Below are 21,097 nucleotides of genomic sequence, written 5' to 3'. Positions count from 1 at the left end.
TGAAACGCCCGGGTTTTGAGTCGGACCGGCCAATTAATCTGTCAAACGGTGACAATGGAAGCACTTAAGCTGCCAGTCACAGTGAGACCAGTTCAGAGGAGACCAGAGCTCAGACTCTGAGGGTTTGGCCCCTGTTCAGTCTGTTTAACTGCTCGGCACGTTGTTTTGGAGACATTTTCTGTCAAAACCTATGGACTCAGGCTTATGTAGCTGAAGGTCGCACAAAGCTATAGTCCCAGTGTCAACACAAAGCACAGAAACCACAAGAAAATAAGGAAATAGACTTCAATCTAACTATTTAACACAGATAATACAGTATAATTAGAATAGAGTTAAGATACAAAACGGTGTAACACATGATAAAATACAAGTAAAGTTAAACTAAAATGCATGAAACGCCTTTGCTTTAAATCATTTCACATAGTGTATGGAGGTGAAATTATTATTTTTGCTCCACGCCAGCTCCAACTGACCTAAAAAATCAAATATATGCGCAAATATACTAAAATACAACCGCGGCCGCTTGGATTCAACAAAGTAAATACAGCAGGTTCCTCTCCTCCTGCTGGAGAACCGCTGCAGGTGATGAACTTTCAGCTGCGACACAATATCTAAACACGACTGATGCAGTTCTGAAACAACCATATGGAAAGACGAATCCCGTGGTCATGGAAATGATGTCAGGGTCAAATCGTTGGCATCGAGCAGAGGAAACATCTAAAGGAGAAGCAGAAACTAATCTACTACAGTTCTGAACCCCGGTGAGAGCTTTGTGCGAGTGGAACTACCAAATATTAGAGCGTGTGACTCCTTTTTTCCTGCGACGACTTTTTTTTTTGGACAGGCAAAACATAATGTATGGACAATGCTATATTGATATTTTGGTCGGACCATCACAAGTTTTCCTCAAATACATTGAATCTCTTTCCTGAATAATATCTTGGCCCTCTTCTTAAACTTGAGCAATATGATTTAGTTTTGAAGTAATGGTACGTTTACTATTTGTTTGGTTACTCTTCCCACATCAGCCTTTTTCAGGTTAAATATAAAGCATTAAGTGCAATGCATCCGGAACCTTTAAGTAGCAAGAAAGATAAAGATAATTTTTAAATTGAATGGTTAAAATTTTAGGGTTTGTCGTAAAAAACAAAAGTAAAATGTTTCACAGATTTGAAAAAAAAACCTCCTCTCGTTGTGTGAAATTGCAATGGAATCGTCTTGGCTCCAGTGTTTATTTTTGCTAGCATGTGTGTTAGCCTCGGGAGGCGGCCGCGCTGCTGACTTTAGCACCTCAGCGCTAACACAAATCCAATATATCACCGCTCGCTGCAGTTTGGGAGATTAGCCTCTCAGCGAACGCCGCTGTGGCCCCAGACGCTCCGGCCCCAGAATCTAATTGGATAATTTAGGTTCGTGGTCCAGTTTCCCAGCATGCAACGCTGTCACGGCCAAGTCCGAGTAAAACCCGGTCCGTTTGCACAAATGGAAAACAACCAAAAATCTGGACCAAACACGAGGTGGTCTGTGGTGTTATGAGTGTAAACCAGCAAGAGCCTGGACGGCGATGAAGTATTTGGAACATACTGTACAAATACGCTGCAATTCTGAGCATGGACGTGTGATAATATTGGATGGTGGGACCGGTTTGGCCAATTTCATAAATTTGCCTCGCCGTCGTGTCTAAAAAAGGAGCAGAAAAGCAGAGTGTCTTTGCTGAGCTGGAACTAATTTTAAAATGGACTGAGGCAAAATAGAAAATTGTTCTGTGGTGGAATTAAATGTGTAAAAATCCACTTGGCCCGGAGAAGAAAGTCAAAAGCTTCTCTGTGATACAATGGGACCGAAGCAACGAAAAAATCGAGCGGTTTATAAGCACTGCACTGTTGACGACGGGGTGCAACACTTAAACCTGCACTATGTCACGTCTTAGCCACCACTTGTCTCCATGGTGATAGGATTTTTTTTTAAACAGTAGAAAATTCAAGACAAGGGGGACAAAAATACAATTGTGAAAAGAGTAGGCTAATAAAGAAGCTGTAGCCGTTTCTTTTCTTCCATGTAATAAAGTAAAATATGTTCTGCCCCATAGATAGAGTCAAAATCAGACCGATGTGTGCTTTTTGCGTTTAACTCTAGAGCGTTTTTTCCTTTACGGTGACAGTTTGGATGCTCAGAATGCACTCGGTCGGTGAGCGATACTGTACATTGGAAACTGCAGCAAAGAGTTCTGTTTTTCTCGCATTTTTATGACGAAAATAAAAGGAAAAATCAGGTACAGCGCAGTAATATGCACTCGGCTGTAATCGGAAAGACTTCTATCAGAGTTGTGTTCCTTTTCAAGCGTGCTGTTTTTACTATTTTGGCTTTAGAAATTACAATAGATTCTCCTGTCTACTATTAGCGGATAGCAAATTGGTCAAAAATTGGGACGACTGCGACTTATCTTGTATAACACTGGCAATAAATCTGTATAAATCTTAGTGGGACACACGGCTCAAAAGTGGAACTGTCTCTGGGAAATAAGAATATCTGGTCACACTAGAATAGGTAAAATGTAAAATCTATTAATGTTGCTCGAACTGCCAACAGATGAAATCATGAATAGGTCTGCAACTACCACAAAAGTAACATATTTCAATAGGCCTAGAGTAATTTTGAGCGCAGTGATTTGGAGTACCGTATTTTTCAAACTATAAGTCACACCCTTTTTCATAGTTTTGGCCGGGATGCGACTTATATTCCAGAGCGACTTATAATATTATGTGACATTATTCGTTATTTTCACACTGACAACCACAAGAGGGCGCTCTAGGCTCTAAGTGATGCAGAAGAAGAATCTGCACTTCCTCTTCCTCTGGAGTTTGTGGAGTTGTTTAGAAGTGACACAGAGGAAGAAGAAGTCAGTGGATTTAGTGATTTGGGGTAAAACTGATGCTTTGGTAAACTTGTTAGCATGTTCTTTATGCTATAGTTATCTGAATAACTGTTCATATTTTACGTTAACATACCAGACACTTACCACAGTTCTGTCTGTGCCTCATGTAGCTGAAGGTGTTAGCGTTAGCATACGTACACCTATTCACCATGTTCTCTCATCTGTTATTATTTTAAACTGCATTTCAAGATAAAATGTCTGTTCTTGGTCTTGGATTTTATCAGTTCAAGTTCAAAAACTTTTACCCAGTTTACTCTCTATTATAATTTTTGGGGCTGGTCGGACTTATAGTCAGGAAAATACTGTACTGTCTTTTCTGTCAAATCAGAAAACACCAACATCATACATCATATACACGCCTACATCCTGTTATTTAAATAAAGTTACGCTTGGCAACACCTGGGGACACTAAACCGTGGACACATTTACTTCTTGTGCATATTAGCAGGTAAACGTCTAACCTCTTGCCCCAAAGTTCTCCCGCCTTAACGAGCTAACTGCGCTAACCGCGTCTGACGCTGGCGGGCATCCTCCGTTCAGCCCGTGCATGTAAACAAACAGCCTCCCACGCCACACCTCTTCACGATTCATATCAAAAGTGACGGGAAAAGAAACCCGCAGCGGTCAAAGCTGACAGCTTCCATAAACACGGACATGGTTTCGAGCTAACGGGGTGCGCTGAGGTGATTTCTGTGATCAAACGCTAAGCTAGCTCGGGGCTGCCGTCTGGTAAACGTCAATGTCCTGCTCCTTTCTTTTGACGTTCCTGGATCAGAAACCTAAAGTCCATACATTAGACTTAAACACTTAAAACAAAAAGGACTATGATCATATTTTTTACCAACGTTTTCTCCAAATTGGCAATTTTAGTGATAGTATAATTTCACTTCCTGGTTGGACAGGGGCAGCGATGATCAACCAAATAAAGGAAGAAATATGATGACTGAGGGCTTAAAGATGAAGAATATTTACCATTAAAGGTTATTCTTGGGGAAAATAGGAAATACTTTATTCTTTTCTGCCATATGACATAGGCAGAGGTAATTACACAACCATTACCTAGCAACAAGATTGTAAAAAGGGCCATAAACAATTTAAAAAATACTATAGTTATGGTTTCACAAATAATTGCACCTGAATATACGTAATTGTTGTTGTTTAAACTGTCATAAAAAGGTGCAAGTTGAAATTGCCTCTGCATTTTTGATGGATTGGCGCTTTTTGATGACATCACAGAGGCATTCTGTTGTGGAACTCAGCACTACTTCCTTTTATTTGTCAAATCTTCTTCACAAACTTGACTGATGAAAAACGATGATAATTATTCACCACAGGGACAATCTCACCAAACTAAGTCATAAATAGTAAAACATGAGAACCTGTCGTATGGACTTTGAGTTGGTTCGTTTTATTTTCCTTCCCGCTGAGAGGAAATGATGTGGCGCGGGCCAGAAAGAGCGCTAAGCTAATTCTTACGTATTTTCTGGAGCAGATCGGAGTGATGATGATGGAAAGTGGCAAAGTTGGTTAATAATTCACCGCCGACCGCAGATTTGTCAGGGCTAATCTCTCCAGTTACAGGGACGGTTACTTATAACAGCGCGCAAATATAAATAATGTTTCATAATAACTTGCGTCTGCGTCGTGTCAAGTGCATCAGATCGGCTTGAAATGACGCTAACAGTCGCTAGCACGGAAGTCATGGATTTTTAATTCATTTTCATATGCTTAACTCCACAACCGTGCTGCTTTTTCTTAATTCAAACATTTGATTGCATTTGAATGTTGACTGCCAATGACCAAAACATGGATGAGTTTGAAAACTATTGGCTACACATGTTTAATTATAAGCACGTAGCTAGTTTTCTTTGCGAAAGCCACTGACCGATGTCCAATTAATGTGACGCGAAGAATACTTTTGAAAATCTCTGTTGGTGACGAGAGCGTGTCGGCTGACGTGCGATGACCTTTCACCCCTCCGCTGCGTTACCGTGATGTCCGAAAAGCCAAACTGTGTCAAAAATAACGCGCCAAACGTTTGTGAGCGCTAGGAACGGCCTCGATAGCGCAAAACATCCACTTCCTCCTTTCACTGCTTGAGAATCGGCTTCCGCGGCTTTAGCGTGATCCGGTTTGGCAGCGCACAAAGCTCCGATTGACGCGGACAAGGACGCCTCTCTTTGAGTCCAATTTCTGTCCCAAATATTAACTCATTAATCATCGCAGCTGTCCACCGCGGATTTTAATTTAGCCCGAACACGCCGTCTCCAGCCGGGCAGCGCGTGCAGAGCAGGCACCATGAGATTGCCTGCGTCGCCGTCCCTTTGTTTTTGCCGACGTCTTCATGTTGTCTGTCATGCTCTCGTTCGTTTCGCCGAGTTTAATTAACTTCGTTGTCGCGGTGGCGGAGGACGACGAGGAAGAGTGCTAAACAAACGATGTTTTCGGATGGTGGGGGGGGGGGGGACACCGGCTGAAACGTGTGGTGGAAAACCCGCCGGGCAGCTCCTGTTTGTTTTGTACGTTTGTCTTTGGATACGTTGGTGCTTTTTTGATTACGTTCTCTTGACACAGATCATTTCTAGCGTCTCCCGGTTCACAAAAAACTGAATTTGAAAGGTTTAGCAGTGGCTCAGGTGGAGAGTTTGTCTTAAAACATGATGGAAGTGGTTTGTATCGCTTTAAAACAGCTTCAAACGTGAAATGAATGCGTCAAGAAGCGTTTCCCTCCAGACGAGACACGAGGTGCTGTCCACGAGAACGAGACACGAGACGAGGTCCACGAGACGAGGTCCACGAGAACGAGACACGAGACGCTGTCCACGAGAACGAGACACGAGACGAGGTCCACGAGAACGAGACACGAGACGCTGTCCACGAGAACGAGACACGAGACGAGGTCCACGAGAACGAGACACGAGACGAGGTCCACGAGAACGAGACACGAGACGCTGTCCACGAGAACGAGACACGAGACGAGGTCCACGAGAACGAGACACGAGACGCTGTCCACGAGAACGAGACACGAGACGAGGTCCACGAGAACGAGACACGAGACGAGGTCCACGAGAACGAGACACGAGACGCTGTCCACGAGAACGAGACACGAGACGAGGTCCACGAGAACGAGACACGAGACGCTGTCCACGAGAACGAGACACGAGACGAGGTCCACGAGAACGAGACACGAGACGAGGTCCACGAGAACGAGACACGAGACGCTGTCCACGAGAACGAGACACGAGACGCTGTCCACGAGACACGAGACGCTGTCCACGAGACACGAGACGCTGTCCACGAGAACGAGACACGATTTGGATTTAATATGTAATAAATAAAGTGAACTGAACCACAAATGAACAAAGTGTGCAGTTCAGTTCACAATTTTGGCCTCACTTTAAAAAAATGTTTTTTTAAATGTCCTATATAAATAGGGAGTGTCTACAGAGCCGCGGTGCGCGGCCGAAACTGCTAGGTTATTTTGTGCCGCGGTTCCTGAGACTGCTGCACTATTTGACCACGCCGGGTTAGGGTCAAGGCTAGGGTTAGGGTTAGAGTTAGGGTTAGAGTTAGGGTTAGGGTTAAGGTTAAGGTTAGGGTTAAGGTTAGGGTTAAGGTTAGGGTTTGGGTTAAGGTTAGGGTTAAGGTTAGGGTTAAGGTTAAGGTTAGGGTTAAGGTTAGGGTTTGGGTTAAGGTTAGGGTTAAGGTTAGGGTTAAGGTTAAGGTTAGGGTTAAGGTTAGGGTTAAGGTTAGGGTTTGGGTTAAGGTTAGGGTTAAGGTTAAGGTTAAGGTTAGGGTTAAGGTTAGGGTTTGGGTTAAGGTTGAAGTTAAGGTTAGGGTTAAGGTTAGGGTTAAGGTTAGGGTTAAGGTTAGGGTTAGGGTTTGGGTTAAGGTTAAAGTTAAGGTTAGGGTTAAGGTTAAGGTTAGGGTTAAGGTTAGGGTTTGGGTTAAGGTTAGGGTTAAGGTTAAGGTTAAGGTTAAGGTTAAGGTTAGGGTTAAGGTTAGGGTTTGGGTTAAGGTTGAAGTTAAGGTTAGGGTTAAGGTTAGGGTTAAGGTTAGGGTTAAGGTTAGGGTTAGGGTTTGGGTTAAGGTTAAAGTTAAGGTTAGGGTTAAGGTTAAGGTTAAGGTTAGGGTTAAGGTTAGGGTTAAGGTTAGGGTTTGGGTTAAGGTTAGGGTTAAGGTTAAGGTTAAGGTTAGGGTTAAGGTTAGGGTTAGGGTTTGGGTTAAGGTTGAAGTTAAGGTTAGGGTTAAGGTTAGGGTTAAGGTTAGGGTTAAGGTTAGGGTTAGGGTTTGGGTTAAGGTTAAAGTTAAGGTTAGGTTTAGGGTTAGTGTTTGGGTTAAGGTTATGGTTAGGGTTAGGGTTAGGGTTAGGGTTAGGGTTAAGGTTATGGTTAAGGTTAGGGTTAGGGTTATGGTTAGGGTTAAGGTTAGGGTTAGGGTTAGCCATGAGGCTATATCGCCGGGCCGCGTTTCCTGAAACTGCTGGGCTATTAAGATAAGATAATCCTTTATTGTCCCACATGGGGAAATTTCATTGGTGCAACGCAGGTAGATACAGAGGTAGATACAGAAGAACAGATCACTTATAGGAAGTCTGAAAAGCACTTTCAGTTGAAGATCTCCTATAAATAAATAAAAACTCCCATAGACAAATAAATAAATACCATTGCATGTGATCCCGACAGTAATTGCACATGAATATGTGTCACGACAGCACATAGATTGCACATGAATTCCAACAGTAATTGCACATATGACAGAATTGCACATCAGTATTAGGTTAGGTCAGTATTGCGACGGGATAACGTGACGATCTCCGGGTAAGACGACTGTTCTCCGCAGTTTCATGAGTTCCTCCTTTGTGGAAACGCGGTACGGCGCCGGCCGGGGGGCGGGGCCGGAGCCCCGGGGGGCGGGGCCGGAGCCGGGGGGCGGAGCCAAGACACATCGCAACGACACGACGAAAACACTCAATCCAGCCGAATAAAGTCAAAACAAGTTAATTTAAAGCGATTCCAGTGCGTGTCTCGATCGTTGGTGAAGTTCCTCTTTCATATAAACGTGTATATAAACGTGTACCGACGACACGCCGAACTTTAGCGCGGCCGGAGGGCGCGGGGGGGAGGGGCTGGTGGGCTCGCTCGGAGCTAGCTCACGTCACAACAACACAACAACACAACGAAAAACGCTCAAATCCAGCCGAAAAAAGTCAAAAACAGTTGAATTAAAAAACTATTCCAGCGCGTGTCCCTATCGTACAGTAAAATAGAAAAAATATACTAACTATATTTCCAAAATATAGGAGATAAAGCACAATAAGTGTGAGAAAGAAGAGAGCGTTTACACCGGGCTGCCAGCTGTACCAGCGCCTTATGACGTATATTTGACCGCGCTGCAGCTCTGTAGCCATGGCCATAAATAAAGTGGAGCTCTTGTTGCATCACGTGTTTGTGCTTAAGAAGACGAGTGAAGCAGTTTGAATCAGGCTTAAATAGTAGCTGTTAACACTGAAGTGGGTTTGCTGCACATGATATTGACCCTGGTGGAGGCGTATGGACTAAAAGCGTGGATATGCACAGCTGGATTACCATCTGATGATGTCAAGAGGTGGAACAGAGCATTATGAGTTCTCAAGAGGGAGGCAGATTGAGTATGGATAAGGATTTAAGACGGTAATATAGACTTTTTCAAGCTTTTAACCGTGTTTTGATAATAACCTTTATTGTCTGGAGTGGTCATTTACTTCCTCGGCACTAAGAAATCACTCCGTTTCAATTTTCCTCATCTTTATGTGAGACGTAGAATCCGGAAGTCACCTGTGCCGTCCATAAATCTCCTTCAAAATTGGTTTCACTCTACTAACTTTGCTCATGGCTTTGTTGTTGTTTTGTTGTTGTTTTTTCATGATCATGTCGATTGCTGTCAGCAGAGGGAGCACTAACGCAAATAAAGGCCTCGTTTTAAGTTCTAAAACGTAAAAATACAATGCCTGGGAGACGAAAAAACATTGTAAGGAGCAAACAAAGACCAAATAAACCTTACGTATTCGTAAAATCCAATCACCACATACAAAATCACGAATGTTTTCCTCGATATTGGACCTTCAAAGCCGAGGACTCACTGATGACTGAGTCAAATTCGACACGACCTCGACTGCCTGCTTTCTGTCTGGCACATATTCCACTCCCGCTCCAATATATTTAAAACTAATCTGCTGTATTCTGCGCCCGAACCGAAGCGCACGGGGCCATGGAAATACGGCCGCGCGGCGCTGCAGATGGGATTTGAATTAAACAGGATGAGCACGGCGCTCGCATTGAAATGGCAGTGGCACGCCGGGCAACTGCTGCTGCTGCTGCTGCTGCGAGAGTCCCAAATTTAAAGTGACAACAAACAACGCAGGCAAAGTGTTACGACCAGGCGCGCCGGGGGGTTTCTCTGTTTTTGTAAAATGTGCACCTTCCGTCTGCAGATTCACGCTCGGCTTTGCCCGGGGTTTAAACGCGCCAAGACCGAGTTCTTTTAATCCTTTTTGACTGGATGTTCCCCCCACTTTTTTTGGAGCACAGTTCGCAGCCATCTAAATGCAAATGTCCCAAAACCTGCAACGCAATAAGGCAACTCTAGTATTATGCGGTCGACTCTCCGCTCCAGAACACTTACTCACGCTTTACGCACCATTTTCTTGTCTTGGATAAACAGGGCACTTTGGGGGCAAATTGCAGAGTGTAAGTTGCACTAAGCAAAATGTTCTTTATGCGTTTCCAAAAACAGCAACACTTAATGCTTTCATTTTATATCACTTCAGGGATTAAACATCACCACTGTACGCTCGCTCCTAAAGAGTTTTTTCAACCCATGTCACCACTTCAGATCCAGACTTATGACATGTTACAATGTTTTCAAGATTAGTCCGTTTATCAGGGTTAGTGTCAGGTCAGTACACATATCATCAAGTCACTTTTGGGAGAAATTGTACGTCTAGAGTTGTCTTTTCACTGTATCTACTCTTGGGTAAAAAAATAAGTTTACTCGTCCCAATGTGTTTCCTGGACTGTGCTTTTTCCCCTTTAAACTTTAGTTTAATCATCTGGAAAAATAAATAAACGTAAATCTTTTTGTGTTTTGTCTGTCCGATTACTTTAACTTTAAATTGCAGCACCATCAGGGGTGGCACCATCAGGGGTGGCACCATCAGGGGCGGCAGCACCATCAGGGGCAGCACCATCAGGGGCAGCAGCACCATCAGGGGTGGCACCATCAGGGGCAGCACCATCAGGAGCGGCAGCACCATCAGGGGCGGCACCATCAGGGGCAGCACCATCAGGGGCGGCAGCACCATCAGGGGCGGCACCATAAGAGGCAGCAGCACCATCAGGGGCGGCAGCACCATCAGGGGCAGCACCATCAGGGGCAGCAGCACCATCAGGGCCAGCACCATCAGGGGCAGCACCATCAGGAGCAGCAGCACCATCAGGGGCGGCACCATCAGGGGCAGCACCATCAGGGGCGGCAGCACCATCAGGGGCGGCAGCACCATCAGGGGCGGCAGCACCATCAGGGGCGGCACCATAAGGGGCAGCAGCACCATCAGGGGCGGCAGCACCATCAGGGGCGGCAGCACCATCAGGGGCAGCAGCACCATCAGGGTTGGCACCATCAGGGGCAGCACCATCAGGGGCAGCAGCACCATCAGGGGCGGCACCATCAGGGGCGGCAGCATCATCAGGGGTGGCACCATCAGGGGTGGCACCATCAGGGGTGTCAGCACCATCAGGGGCGGCAGCATCATCAGGGGCGGCAGCACCATCAGGGGCGGCACCATAAGGGGCAGCAGCACCATCAGGGGCGGCAGCACCATCAGGGGCAGCACCATCATTTTTTTGTTTTGTTTATTCAACCAGGAAAGACATTTTTTTTAATTTATTTGACATTATTTGGAATGTACTCTCATGGAGGTCAAGGGTCAGATTCCCTGTCCATTTGAGCCTCTTTTATAATGTACACATAGATTTTTTTTATTTGATTACACTGTTTCCTGTAATAGTGATGTATATTTTAGAATACATTGAAAACCAACGCATTTGTTTATTTATTTATCGTCAAGAGAAGCACGAGTGTCACTGTACTGTTTAAAGCCCATGGAAACATTTAGGTCCTCGCTTCCTCGAGCGAAGGAGGAGGACGGGGCGAAGGAGGAGGACGGGGCGAAGGAGGAGGACGGGGCGGAGGAAAACGGGGAGAAGGAGGAGGACGGGGTGAAGGAGGAGGACGGGGCGGAGGAGGACGGGACGGGGTGAAGAAGGAGGAGGACGGGGCGGAGGAGGAGGACGGGGTGAAGGAGGAGGAGGACGGGGCGGAGGAGGAGGGCGAGGTGAAGGAGGAGGAGGACGGGGCGGAGAAGTAGGAGGACGGGGCGAAGGAGGAGGAGGACGGGGAGAAGGAGGAGGACGGGGAGAAGGCGGAGGGAGCCGTGAGCGACACTTTTAATTTTCCAGCGGCTGCCTCAGTGTCAGAGCAGCGAGAGTGGGTTAGCGCCGTCCCGAGCCGAGCAGCAGCAGCAGCAGCAGAAGGAGAGACTTTGTCAAGATTAAAAACACTTGAGGACAGAGCTGCGGCGGCGTTCATCGGGAGGACGGCCGAGCGCAGACAGCTCAAAGCAGACAATAATGTGCAAATTAAACTGATTCTCATGAAGTTATGATCTTGTTTCCTCGCATTCTCACAGCAAAGACCTGAAGATGGTTTTGTCTTTCACATGTTCGAGTTGCTGTTCAGTCAGTTCCTCTCTACATTGCTCAAAACACCTCAACACAAGTACTAGCAGCATTTGAGAGTATAAAACTACAAGTTATAGCTCATACAACCCTGTTAGAGTTGCCCGACCAGCCATTCCCAACACGTTTTGACAGACTACTTAACAAAACCCGGAGGGTCTGGGGCTCGACCGCAGAATTTCAGAGATTAACCGGATATTACGTCGCCTATGTCAACAAGGCGTGTTCGGCGTTATCCGTCCTCGAACGCAGAAAATGTCACCTGAATCGCGATGACGCCCTTCGTACAAACGCATCTAACGCACGTTCATCACGGCGAGTAGCGCGGACTTTCCTGATTGTTCAAACCGAAGCGAGAGCAGAAGTAAACACTCGGTCACTAGCCGGGTCACGAGCCGGACCCGGGTCACGAGCCGGGTCACGAGCCGGGTCCACCATCTTGAATGTTTTGGAACGGGGGGTGAAAAGCAACTTCCGTATCTTCAGTGTGATGCGTTACAACCTCCACCTCCGAGATTGGATCGGACGATTATAGTCCCATGACTTCATTGGCTCTGACCCGGGGTCCAGACCCTTCCGCATTTGAAAAGAGTGTGGGAGGGGCTGGCAGGTCAGGCAACCGTTAGAGCATAGTATCCACATTAATCACACATTTTTAGACTTTAACAACACTTTTTGATGGACTGCATCCAACGGGCAACACACAGTCATCCCAAAACACATTTTCGGACTCTATTCCATGTTTGCGATTGACTTTACAATAAGATGCAGCCAACAGGAAGTGCTGCTTTTATAATATACAATAAAACATTTTGTCTGTTGGTATGTTTTGTTTGGTGTTGTTCCCTGTTTAGTGGCTTCAAAGTTGAAAAAACAAAACAGCAATGTCACCGATTTATTATCTTGTTATCTTGCGCTAAACCAGCTTCTGTTGCTATGCCGCTCATAACGTTAACTTTTATCGACTTTTAATGAGCTTAATTGGTGTTACGACGCTAACGGGTTTTCTGATTGCCATCTATTGACTTTCATTGTGCTTCCAAGCCAATAATGACAGCTCGTGAGGATTTACAGCTATAGTTTTCACTTTCTCAGACACATCTTTTTAACAATATATATGGGAGGAATGTGGATTTTACCTGTCACTCTCGTCCCAGGCGATACACGACTGATTGGTGGTGCCCTGAAGCGAAAAGAGGAGAGAGTGGACGTGTTATCAAAGGCTTTTGTGGAAAGATCTATGGCGGTTCCAATTATCGGCAGAAAGTTCGGGGAGATGTTCCGGAATTACAGATGTTGGACTCACGTTGTAAAGATGAGAGAACTCCACCACCACAGGAGCCGACAGCAACGTCGACGGGCTCGGTTTGATGGCCACCGACAAAATCTTTGAGTTCATCACGGTGTTATTTCTACAGCGAGCAGAGAAGGGAAATAACACGGGGTTAGTTTTATAAAAGAACATATTGATTATATTTGAAGGATTCACCGGAGCAAAGACAGCAAATGAGGACAAATAAATACATACATAAACAAAATGTGTGTTCTTTTTATGAATACATTTCTTATTTTATGGAGACATCAAATGCAAATAAATGTATATATGATCAAGGGCACTCCCACTTTTATTTTATTTATTTATTTTATTTAATGTATTTAATGTATTTTATTTATTTTATTTATTTTATTTATTTTATTTATTTTATTTATTTTATTTATTTTATTTATTTTATTTATTTCAGGGGCAGTTTTGACAAATAGATGAATAATTTATTCATTTATTTATTTATTTTATTTTTATTTTATTTATTTTATTTATTTTATTTATTTTATTTATTTTATTTATTTTATTTTATTTATTTTATTTATTTTATTTATTTTATTTATTTTATTTATTTTATTTATTTTATTTATTTTATTTATTTTATTTATTTTATTTTATTTATTTAATGTATTTAATTTATTTTATTCATTTTATTTATTCTATTTCAGGGACAGTTTTGACAAATGGATGAATGATTATGAGCATTTCCAGCTGAAATGAAACACAGAGATTGAGTCTAGGTTTGGGCACTTTCTTGTCATCATTACAAGACTTTATTTAGTTATTTTACATTGTCAGCTTGATCAAAAATAAATAGACTGATGCGTTGCACTTGCATTGAGCTTCACAGTCTTGTCAAAACCTCTCAAAGTGTGAACTGCCTCTGTCGCCTGTAGGTTCCACAGTAAAAGAAAAGTCTATTCTGTCAGCTGGACAAAAGAGTGGTTTAGCTTCAGACGGACAGTTGAGGCAGTGACCTGGAGCTACTGTAGACGCCAAAGCTGCCGTGGGACACACTGCCGGAAGCGAGGCTGCCAATCTGCCCCTCCGCCCTCCATCAACAACCACACACCACGTCCATGCAGTGGGTGGAGTGTCTTTCTATGACTATAACGACAGCACAAACAGGGCTGCAGAAGGCCAGATTTGTACGATTTTTTCTTTTAGACTCAATTGACAAATGGGCCTTTTCCATCAGAACCTACTTGGCTCTACTCAGCACGACTCAGCACGACTCAGCACGACTCAGCACGACTCAGACCGTCAGACGCTGATTGGGTCAAAGTGTGATGTTTCAGAACAACCCTGTGTCCTCCGTAAAACACGCTAATGCACTACAGAAGTTTAGAGACTTAAAAAATCCTGCAAAAAAGGCACTCACAAATAATGGATGACACAAAAGGCCCAGACGATCAAGGACTGGACTGTGATTATAATGAACCTACGTGAAATGGAAAGAATTATATTTGGACAAATTTGACAGAGTTTGGACAAAATTTGACGTTTTTTAAAGTTTTTTGGGGGTTTTCAAGGCCATGATTAAATTATTTTTTTCTTTTCTTTGTTGGATGTCTGCTGCTTTTATTTTGTGTCTGCTCTCTGGTCGTGTTTTTCTTTTTCTGTTCTTTAAAGGTGCCATAACATGCTTTTTCACGTTTCGTAGTCTATCCCAAGTGTATAATAATAAGGGTTGTGTAACACCCTTAACATAATAGTTAAGAAATATCACACGTGCTTGCCCTTATGACGCGGTCTTGCCCCACCGCCCGTCAGTTTGGAGATTCGAGGAAAGGAAATAGTCTGTAATATAGCTAAACACTGCGGGAATCAAACAAAAAAAACTCTGAATACATATATGAAGCACAAATAGCAATGTAAGAAGGTTAAAAGCTCTGAAAAGTTGGTTTTGCAAGTTATGGGACCTTTAATTTAAAAAAAAAAGAAAGAAAAACAGCCACACACACAATAATAAAGAAATATTTACATTGTTCTGAATAAAAAAAAAAAACTAAAAAACTAAAAGTGAGTCATGAAAAGAGTCTTATAATATTCATATCACCGCTCATGAGCAAAGGCTAAACAATCCTGCAGAAAAAAGCCTGCACTCTTCGTAATAAACAAACGTTGTGCTAAAGCTAGCGCACCAAGCATCAGCTAACGATATCATAGTCACTGCAAAAACACGACAACGGCTACACAGTTCAGCCGCGTCGAGCCGAGTGGGTGCTAATGGAAAAGGCCCAAAAGCGATGTGACAACTGCACTTCATTTATCGGAATTAGACACGAGCACGTTAGCGCCGATAGATGCTAACAAACCGTCATGTGCCTTCGGTTGAAACATGCACTTTTACAACCGAAACAACATCGACAATAAACGCGAATTCGAGCGGTCAAAAAATATGACGACAATTTCAAAACACTTGGGAACCTTTTCATCTCGTCCTCCTGTTTAGTATGCATTACCTTCTGGACTGTTTACAGGCGCCATCGATCACGCAAAGTGAGACCATCGACAAAAACGCGGATTGGCACCGGGGAAAACGGGCACGGACGCTCCCGGCGAGCCAGACGTTCGCCGGCCCGCGCACCCGGTTCATATCGTCGGCGGATCTTGGCGGTTTTAGCCCTGGCGGAGCTAAAACGCAATCCGTCAATTTAAACGTCTACGTCGGGCACTGTCCCCTCAGCGAGTCGTTTAACCGGACTCAAAGATCAGACTGCGGCTCGAAACAAGGAGCGTGGGATTGATACGTTTGTTATTTTAGTGTTCATTTATTCATGTATTTAACGTGCCACTTCCTGAGCAGATCATTGTCTTGTCATCTTATTTATGGGCAGCAAATTTAGCTAAAATTGATAATGAGTTTCATTAACACACCAGCTACAAATTAATAATACCAAAGTCTGTCTTCAACAAACTTAACAGCGATAGTCATAAACTGATGTTTTTTTTCAAAGGTGGTTTTCAGGACACTGTTTTGAAATGGAGTGGAGTTTAAAGTGACTTTTTAGGCCACAGTCAGAGAGCTGTATCTTTCAGTTCCGTTCCCACAATCTGGGCACACAAGGGTTTCTAAAAAGTTGTTTGTGTTTTTACTATGTCTGTATTTCTAAGTCAATTAAAGGTGGTATGGACGATTTTTTTCAGCAAATTTTGTATCATATTTCCTCGTGACGTGGATAAATCATTTGTCCTGCCACGTATCAATCATAAAACGCACCTACCGCTCACCTGCAGCTGCGTCAGGCTCGTCCCCACGTTTCCGCGTGCCTAAGCGCATGGATCTATCATAATATAGTTCCCTCAGTGTACGGGGCAAAATGAAGACGGAGAAAGACAATTCGAGCTGACTCAGAAGTGGACAGAAATCTACGGGAGACGAGAGATGTGATGCGCTCCGTTTCGCTAATAAACAAACGCACGTGTGTGTTGTATCAGTCCGCACGGGGGAGGGCGCATGCGCACTTCCGCCTGCGTTCTCAAATCGCCATACCGCCTTTAAGATAATTGACTGGGACTTCAGGAATGTGTAGAAAGTAGTAATGCAGATGACTTGGGGGAAAAAATCATTGTCGCGTGTCTAATGGTTTACAAGATGACGGGCCGCCAAAAAGTGGTGTACACATCAATATGTCCAAATTAAGAGGAAACTGTCAACTTTCAGAACAATTTTCTCAAATACTGCAAGGTTGTTCGCAGAGAACTTTTTGTTGAAGATTCTTCATATATTTGGGCCCCAGAAAAACGTTTAAAAAAGTAGTGCCCAGATTGTGGGAACGAAATCCTATTTCTAGGGCTCTTTTCAACTTCTGACTGTGGCCTATTTTACGATTTTCCAATTTTGACTTTATTTGGTGTATTTGTAACTGTTGTACTTATAAATGATAGTTTTACACCAATCGAGCAGGTATTTGTGGAGAAAACTTTGACAAATCTGTTGAAAATGACAGGAAGTGACATCACACAAGGGACACTCGTTCCAGTCAAAGTTTATGCAGAAATTACACAAAAGAAACAACTTTTTTGACGCTCTAAACATTAAAAACAAAATAAAGTCGCTCTTGTATATTTTCATTTGGCAAATAAAAAAAGTTGTGACATTTGACATTTTTCCTAGTGTGATGTCATCAGTTACAAACAGGAAGTGGAGATTTTAAACCTAAAAAATGAGCTATTCCTGGATAACATTTTCACACTTTTTAGGAACATTTTAAATATATAAAACTTAACTGCATTTTAGTTCAATGAGTCGTCCGACCTGTAGGGGGCACTTTAAGGTTAAGCGACACCTCATAGGGTTATTTGTCGTCTGCATTTGACCCACCACTCTGCCGCTGCCACTTCACATCTTCGTAGCCCCCTGACCTGTGACCCGGGCGTCGCCTGCTCGTCGCCACGGAGATGGACAGACTAACGCTACGCTGTGGAACATTCCAGGCAAAGCAACCCCATCGCCAGCAGGTACGAGACTCTCCACCGGATAAAGTAACCTAACGCCCCTTTAAGACGGACAAACGTGTGAATACCTCAAACTATTCGAACACTTTCTACCAAAACAATGTACTTTTCCTGAAACTCGTGTAAAAGTAACAGAAGGACAAATTCTGCCCTGTCGGGACGCTAACAGCACTTTACATTAAACACCGCGCTGGAATCATAAAATACACACTTTTAGATAAACCCCACGTCGGAAACATGATGAAAGCCAAGCGTCGGCCTCCTGCTGTTGCCGTGCCGACGCTTAAATCCTCGTTTGCCTTGAAGTTTCCCGAGCGCCGGCTCCGCTGTAGCGCGCTCTAATGCTTTTCGCACTGTGGAAAAAGTGCCTGAAATATTTATCCGGCACTCTCAAAGTGCCGGCGTCATAACGACTGCTCGGACTGTTGTTTGGTGCAGTTTTTTTTAGGTTTGGAATAACATATAATATCACAATTAAATATGATGTTACTTGGGTTTGTATTATGTCAACAACAACTGACCATAAGTGGGATTTATATCAGCAGATTTAGTCTTCGTTGAGCAGAAAATTGAGCCCACAACCTGAGCTGGGGACGTAATACTTACTTCTAAAATGAAAGATAAAAAACAATATAATTCATGGTTATTCTGGAGTCATTGGGTGGTGTTGAGTTATTTGTGGGTAAATGAAGTAGAACGTAGAGACTGTTCCATTGCTGACGTGTTTGGAACTGATATAAAGGTTCTATCGCATCCATTTGAATGAGGGAGCAAAATAAATAAAAAATGTGACAAATAAATGTTCAAGCTCCAGTTACTGACGTTCACTAATGTATGCTGGGCTTGATTAACTAAAAAGTAAAAAGTCGAACTGTTTATTTCATTATTGTCATGTGTAGAAGGTCATTACACTTTATGATCGCTAATTAATTCATAAAAATTGTAAATAATTTTGGCACCAAACCCTAAAAACCACGCTAAAAACTAATACATGCTGTAATATTTCTTAACAAAGCACTGATGTTATTCACGTGTGGTCGAGTGTTCCCTGCTTTTACGCTACTGCTAATGCTAATGCTAATGCTAACGCCCCGACGACAATGCAATAGAGCTAATGTACTGATGCTACAGCCTTTAGCATGTGTACGACAATTCCAAACCAGTTCAAAGGTGCAGTGGGGGACCGCCTCCTCCTCGTTATCTTAAATATGTTTTTAATTTTTCTGAAATACATTAAAACGTATCTAGCTTCCTATTGTTTCACTTCAGTCATTTTTATCGCAAAAATACGTGCGTTTTTACCCTGAGCGCCGTCACATCACCAGATCTAACTTAGCATTAGCAACTTAGCATTTAAACGTAAACCCGCTTCTCAGTCTCCAGAAAGATGTGAAGTTGAAAATGCTTAAATTATGGTATGAATATGAAATAACGGAATTCCTTCATAAATTTGTAAAAACATCTTTCAAGCAAAAATGAACAATATTTTGACCCAAATATAAACCACAGCGTTTCCACCTTTTGCACCTTTGTTGTCGACAAAGTGCTAAAAGTGAAGACATGAAATATGCATATATGTTGAATATGGAAAGAAAAGTGACATGGTTTTCCCATTTAGAGGATTTACCTTGAACTTATTCATATTTAATACCGGCGTATGGATACTTTTATCAGATACGCACACATTTTTTTCAACTGGAACGGTTCTTTTTGATATTGACAATGATATTTGGAACGTCATAATCCACTGAACAAACCCAAACAGTATATTAATGGTAAAAGTGCGCTCACCGCTGCAGGGCCAGGATGCTGCCCAGGTTCCTGTACAGCACGATCCCGGTCACAAACGTGGAGGAGTCGTCGGCATCTGTACAAGGGACAAAGAAAAGGTAACGTCAACCAAGTAAAGGTAAAGTAAAGGTAAAGAAAAGGTAAAGTCAACGAGTTTGAGTTCAGCACGGTGGTCAAACGCGGGTACTGCAGTCTCAACATCACAAGCTGTTCAATCAGTACATCACGAGATCACTTTTTGGTAATATTACACAAAGTTGGCTTCTTTAGAGAGATGGAACTTGTGTAGGTGATCCAGCTGACACATGCACTGTTTTTTATCATTAAATTAAGTGTATTTAATTAACATCTAGGGCCAGAATTAATTTATCAATGCAGCTTTACTCATTTTTCAAACAAATATGGCTTAATATTACTAATTAAAGTGCCCATGACAGGTGGTTGTACTACGTATTTGACTAAAATCCAGCTAATTATATATAAATATGTTTTTTACAAATTGTATCCCAGTTTAGTCATTTTTTTATTTTCATTTATAATTTTACATCCTTATTGTAAATCGTGACATCACACTAGAAAACTGCCTGTTACCTAGGATCCCTGTTGTACACTGACATTTATACATTATTTGAGAACTAAAAACTACTTTATTTTATTGAATACAAGTTTAAAGAGTCCGATTTTGTGCGTGTAATTTTGTGATATAACTTTAAGTCGTTGTTGTGTGATATCATCAATACTCTGCTCTACTTCCTGTCATTTTTAACCCATGTCTTCACTTTTCATCACAAACTGACACTTGACAGGTGTAAAACTATCATTTATCTTTATCCGCGTCCTAAAGATAACAACTTTATTCATCCCAATTTCTAATAACCATTGGGTTTCATTCTGCGAAGATTGAGAAGAGCAGGACGATTACACGTTTTTGCACTGTGTCCAGAATAAATCACTCGGGCAACATTTGAAAAACTGGTTATTTCCTTTTTCTGGAACCGTACGATCAATAGAAGAATCACAGAATCTGAACAGAGCCAGTGAAAGTCTGGGCTGACGCAGCATGACGCGAAGAGCCAGAGGTGACGGGAGAATGCAGGTCACTCCAGCTCCTGGTCTGTCTCAGTGGCCTACATAACTACTCATCTATGAAGTATGACACGCACGCTACTGCTCCTGCTGCTCCTGCACGCTCCTGCACGCTCCTGCACGCTCACGCCGCTCGCTTGGACGCAGTGAGGAGCAGGGAGGATGAGGGATAAACAGGGAGGAAGAGGGAGGAGAAGGGAGGAAGAGGGAGGAACAGGGAGGAAGAGGGAGGAACAGGGAGGAACAAGGAGGAAGAGGGAGGAGCAGGGAGGAAGAGGGAGGAAGAGGGAGGAACAGGGAGGAACAGGAAGGAACAAGGAGGAAGAGGGAGGAGCAGGGAGGGGAAGGGAGGAACAGGGAGGAACATGGAGGAACAGGGAGGAAGACGGAGGAACAGAGAGGAAGAGGGAGGAACAGGGATAAACAAGGAGGAAGAGGGAGGAACATGGAGGAACAGAGATGAAGAGGGATGAACAGTGAGGAAGACGGAGGAAGACGGAGGAACAGGGAGGAACATGGAGGAACAGAGATGAAGAGGGAGGAACATGGAGGAACAGGGAGGAACAGGGAGGAAGACGGAGGAACAGGGAGGAACAGGGAGGAAGACGGAGGAACAGGGAGGAGCAGCAACCAAAGAACCAGCTCCGTTTCAACACGAGAACAACAGGACTTTGATGTTTATCGTGGGGAAATACTGAGGTGGTTTTCCCTCTGGTGCCATCT

At 43.4% G+C, this 21,097-nt stretch overlaps 1 protein-coding gene across 1 annotated transcript in view; it reads right to left on the bottom strand.

Annotated features, from left to right (window-relative positions):
- adgrb1a (adhesion G protein-coupled receptor B1a) overlaps window positions 1-21,097 on the bottom strand; it is a 191,346-nt gene that overhangs the window by 94,028 nt on the left and 76,221 nt on the right. The window contains exons 14-16 of the mRNA XM_072461112.1: window positions 19,289-19,364; window positions 13,019-13,124; window positions 12,852-12,895 (exon numbers count right to left, since the gene is read on the bottom strand). Coding sequence (XP_072317213.1) covers window positions 12,852-12,895; window positions 13,019-13,124; window positions 19,289-19,364 — 226 coding nt within the window. The remainder of the gene's footprint in view (window positions 1-12,851; window positions 12,896-13,018; window positions 13,125-19,288; window positions 19,365-21,097) is intronic.

Source organism: Eucyclogobius newberryi, unplaced genomic scaffold (assembly GCF_026437365.1).
Source record: "Eucyclogobius newberryi isolate DKJ021-1_F unplaced genomic scaffold, fEucNew1.0.hap1 SCAF_3, whole genome shotgun sequence".
Classification (NCBI taxonomy): Eukaryota; Metazoa; Chordata; class Actinopteri; order Gobiiformes; family Gobiidae; genus Eucyclogobius; species Eucyclogobius newberryi.
This window is presented reverse-complemented; position numbering and strand designations above follow the sequence as displayed.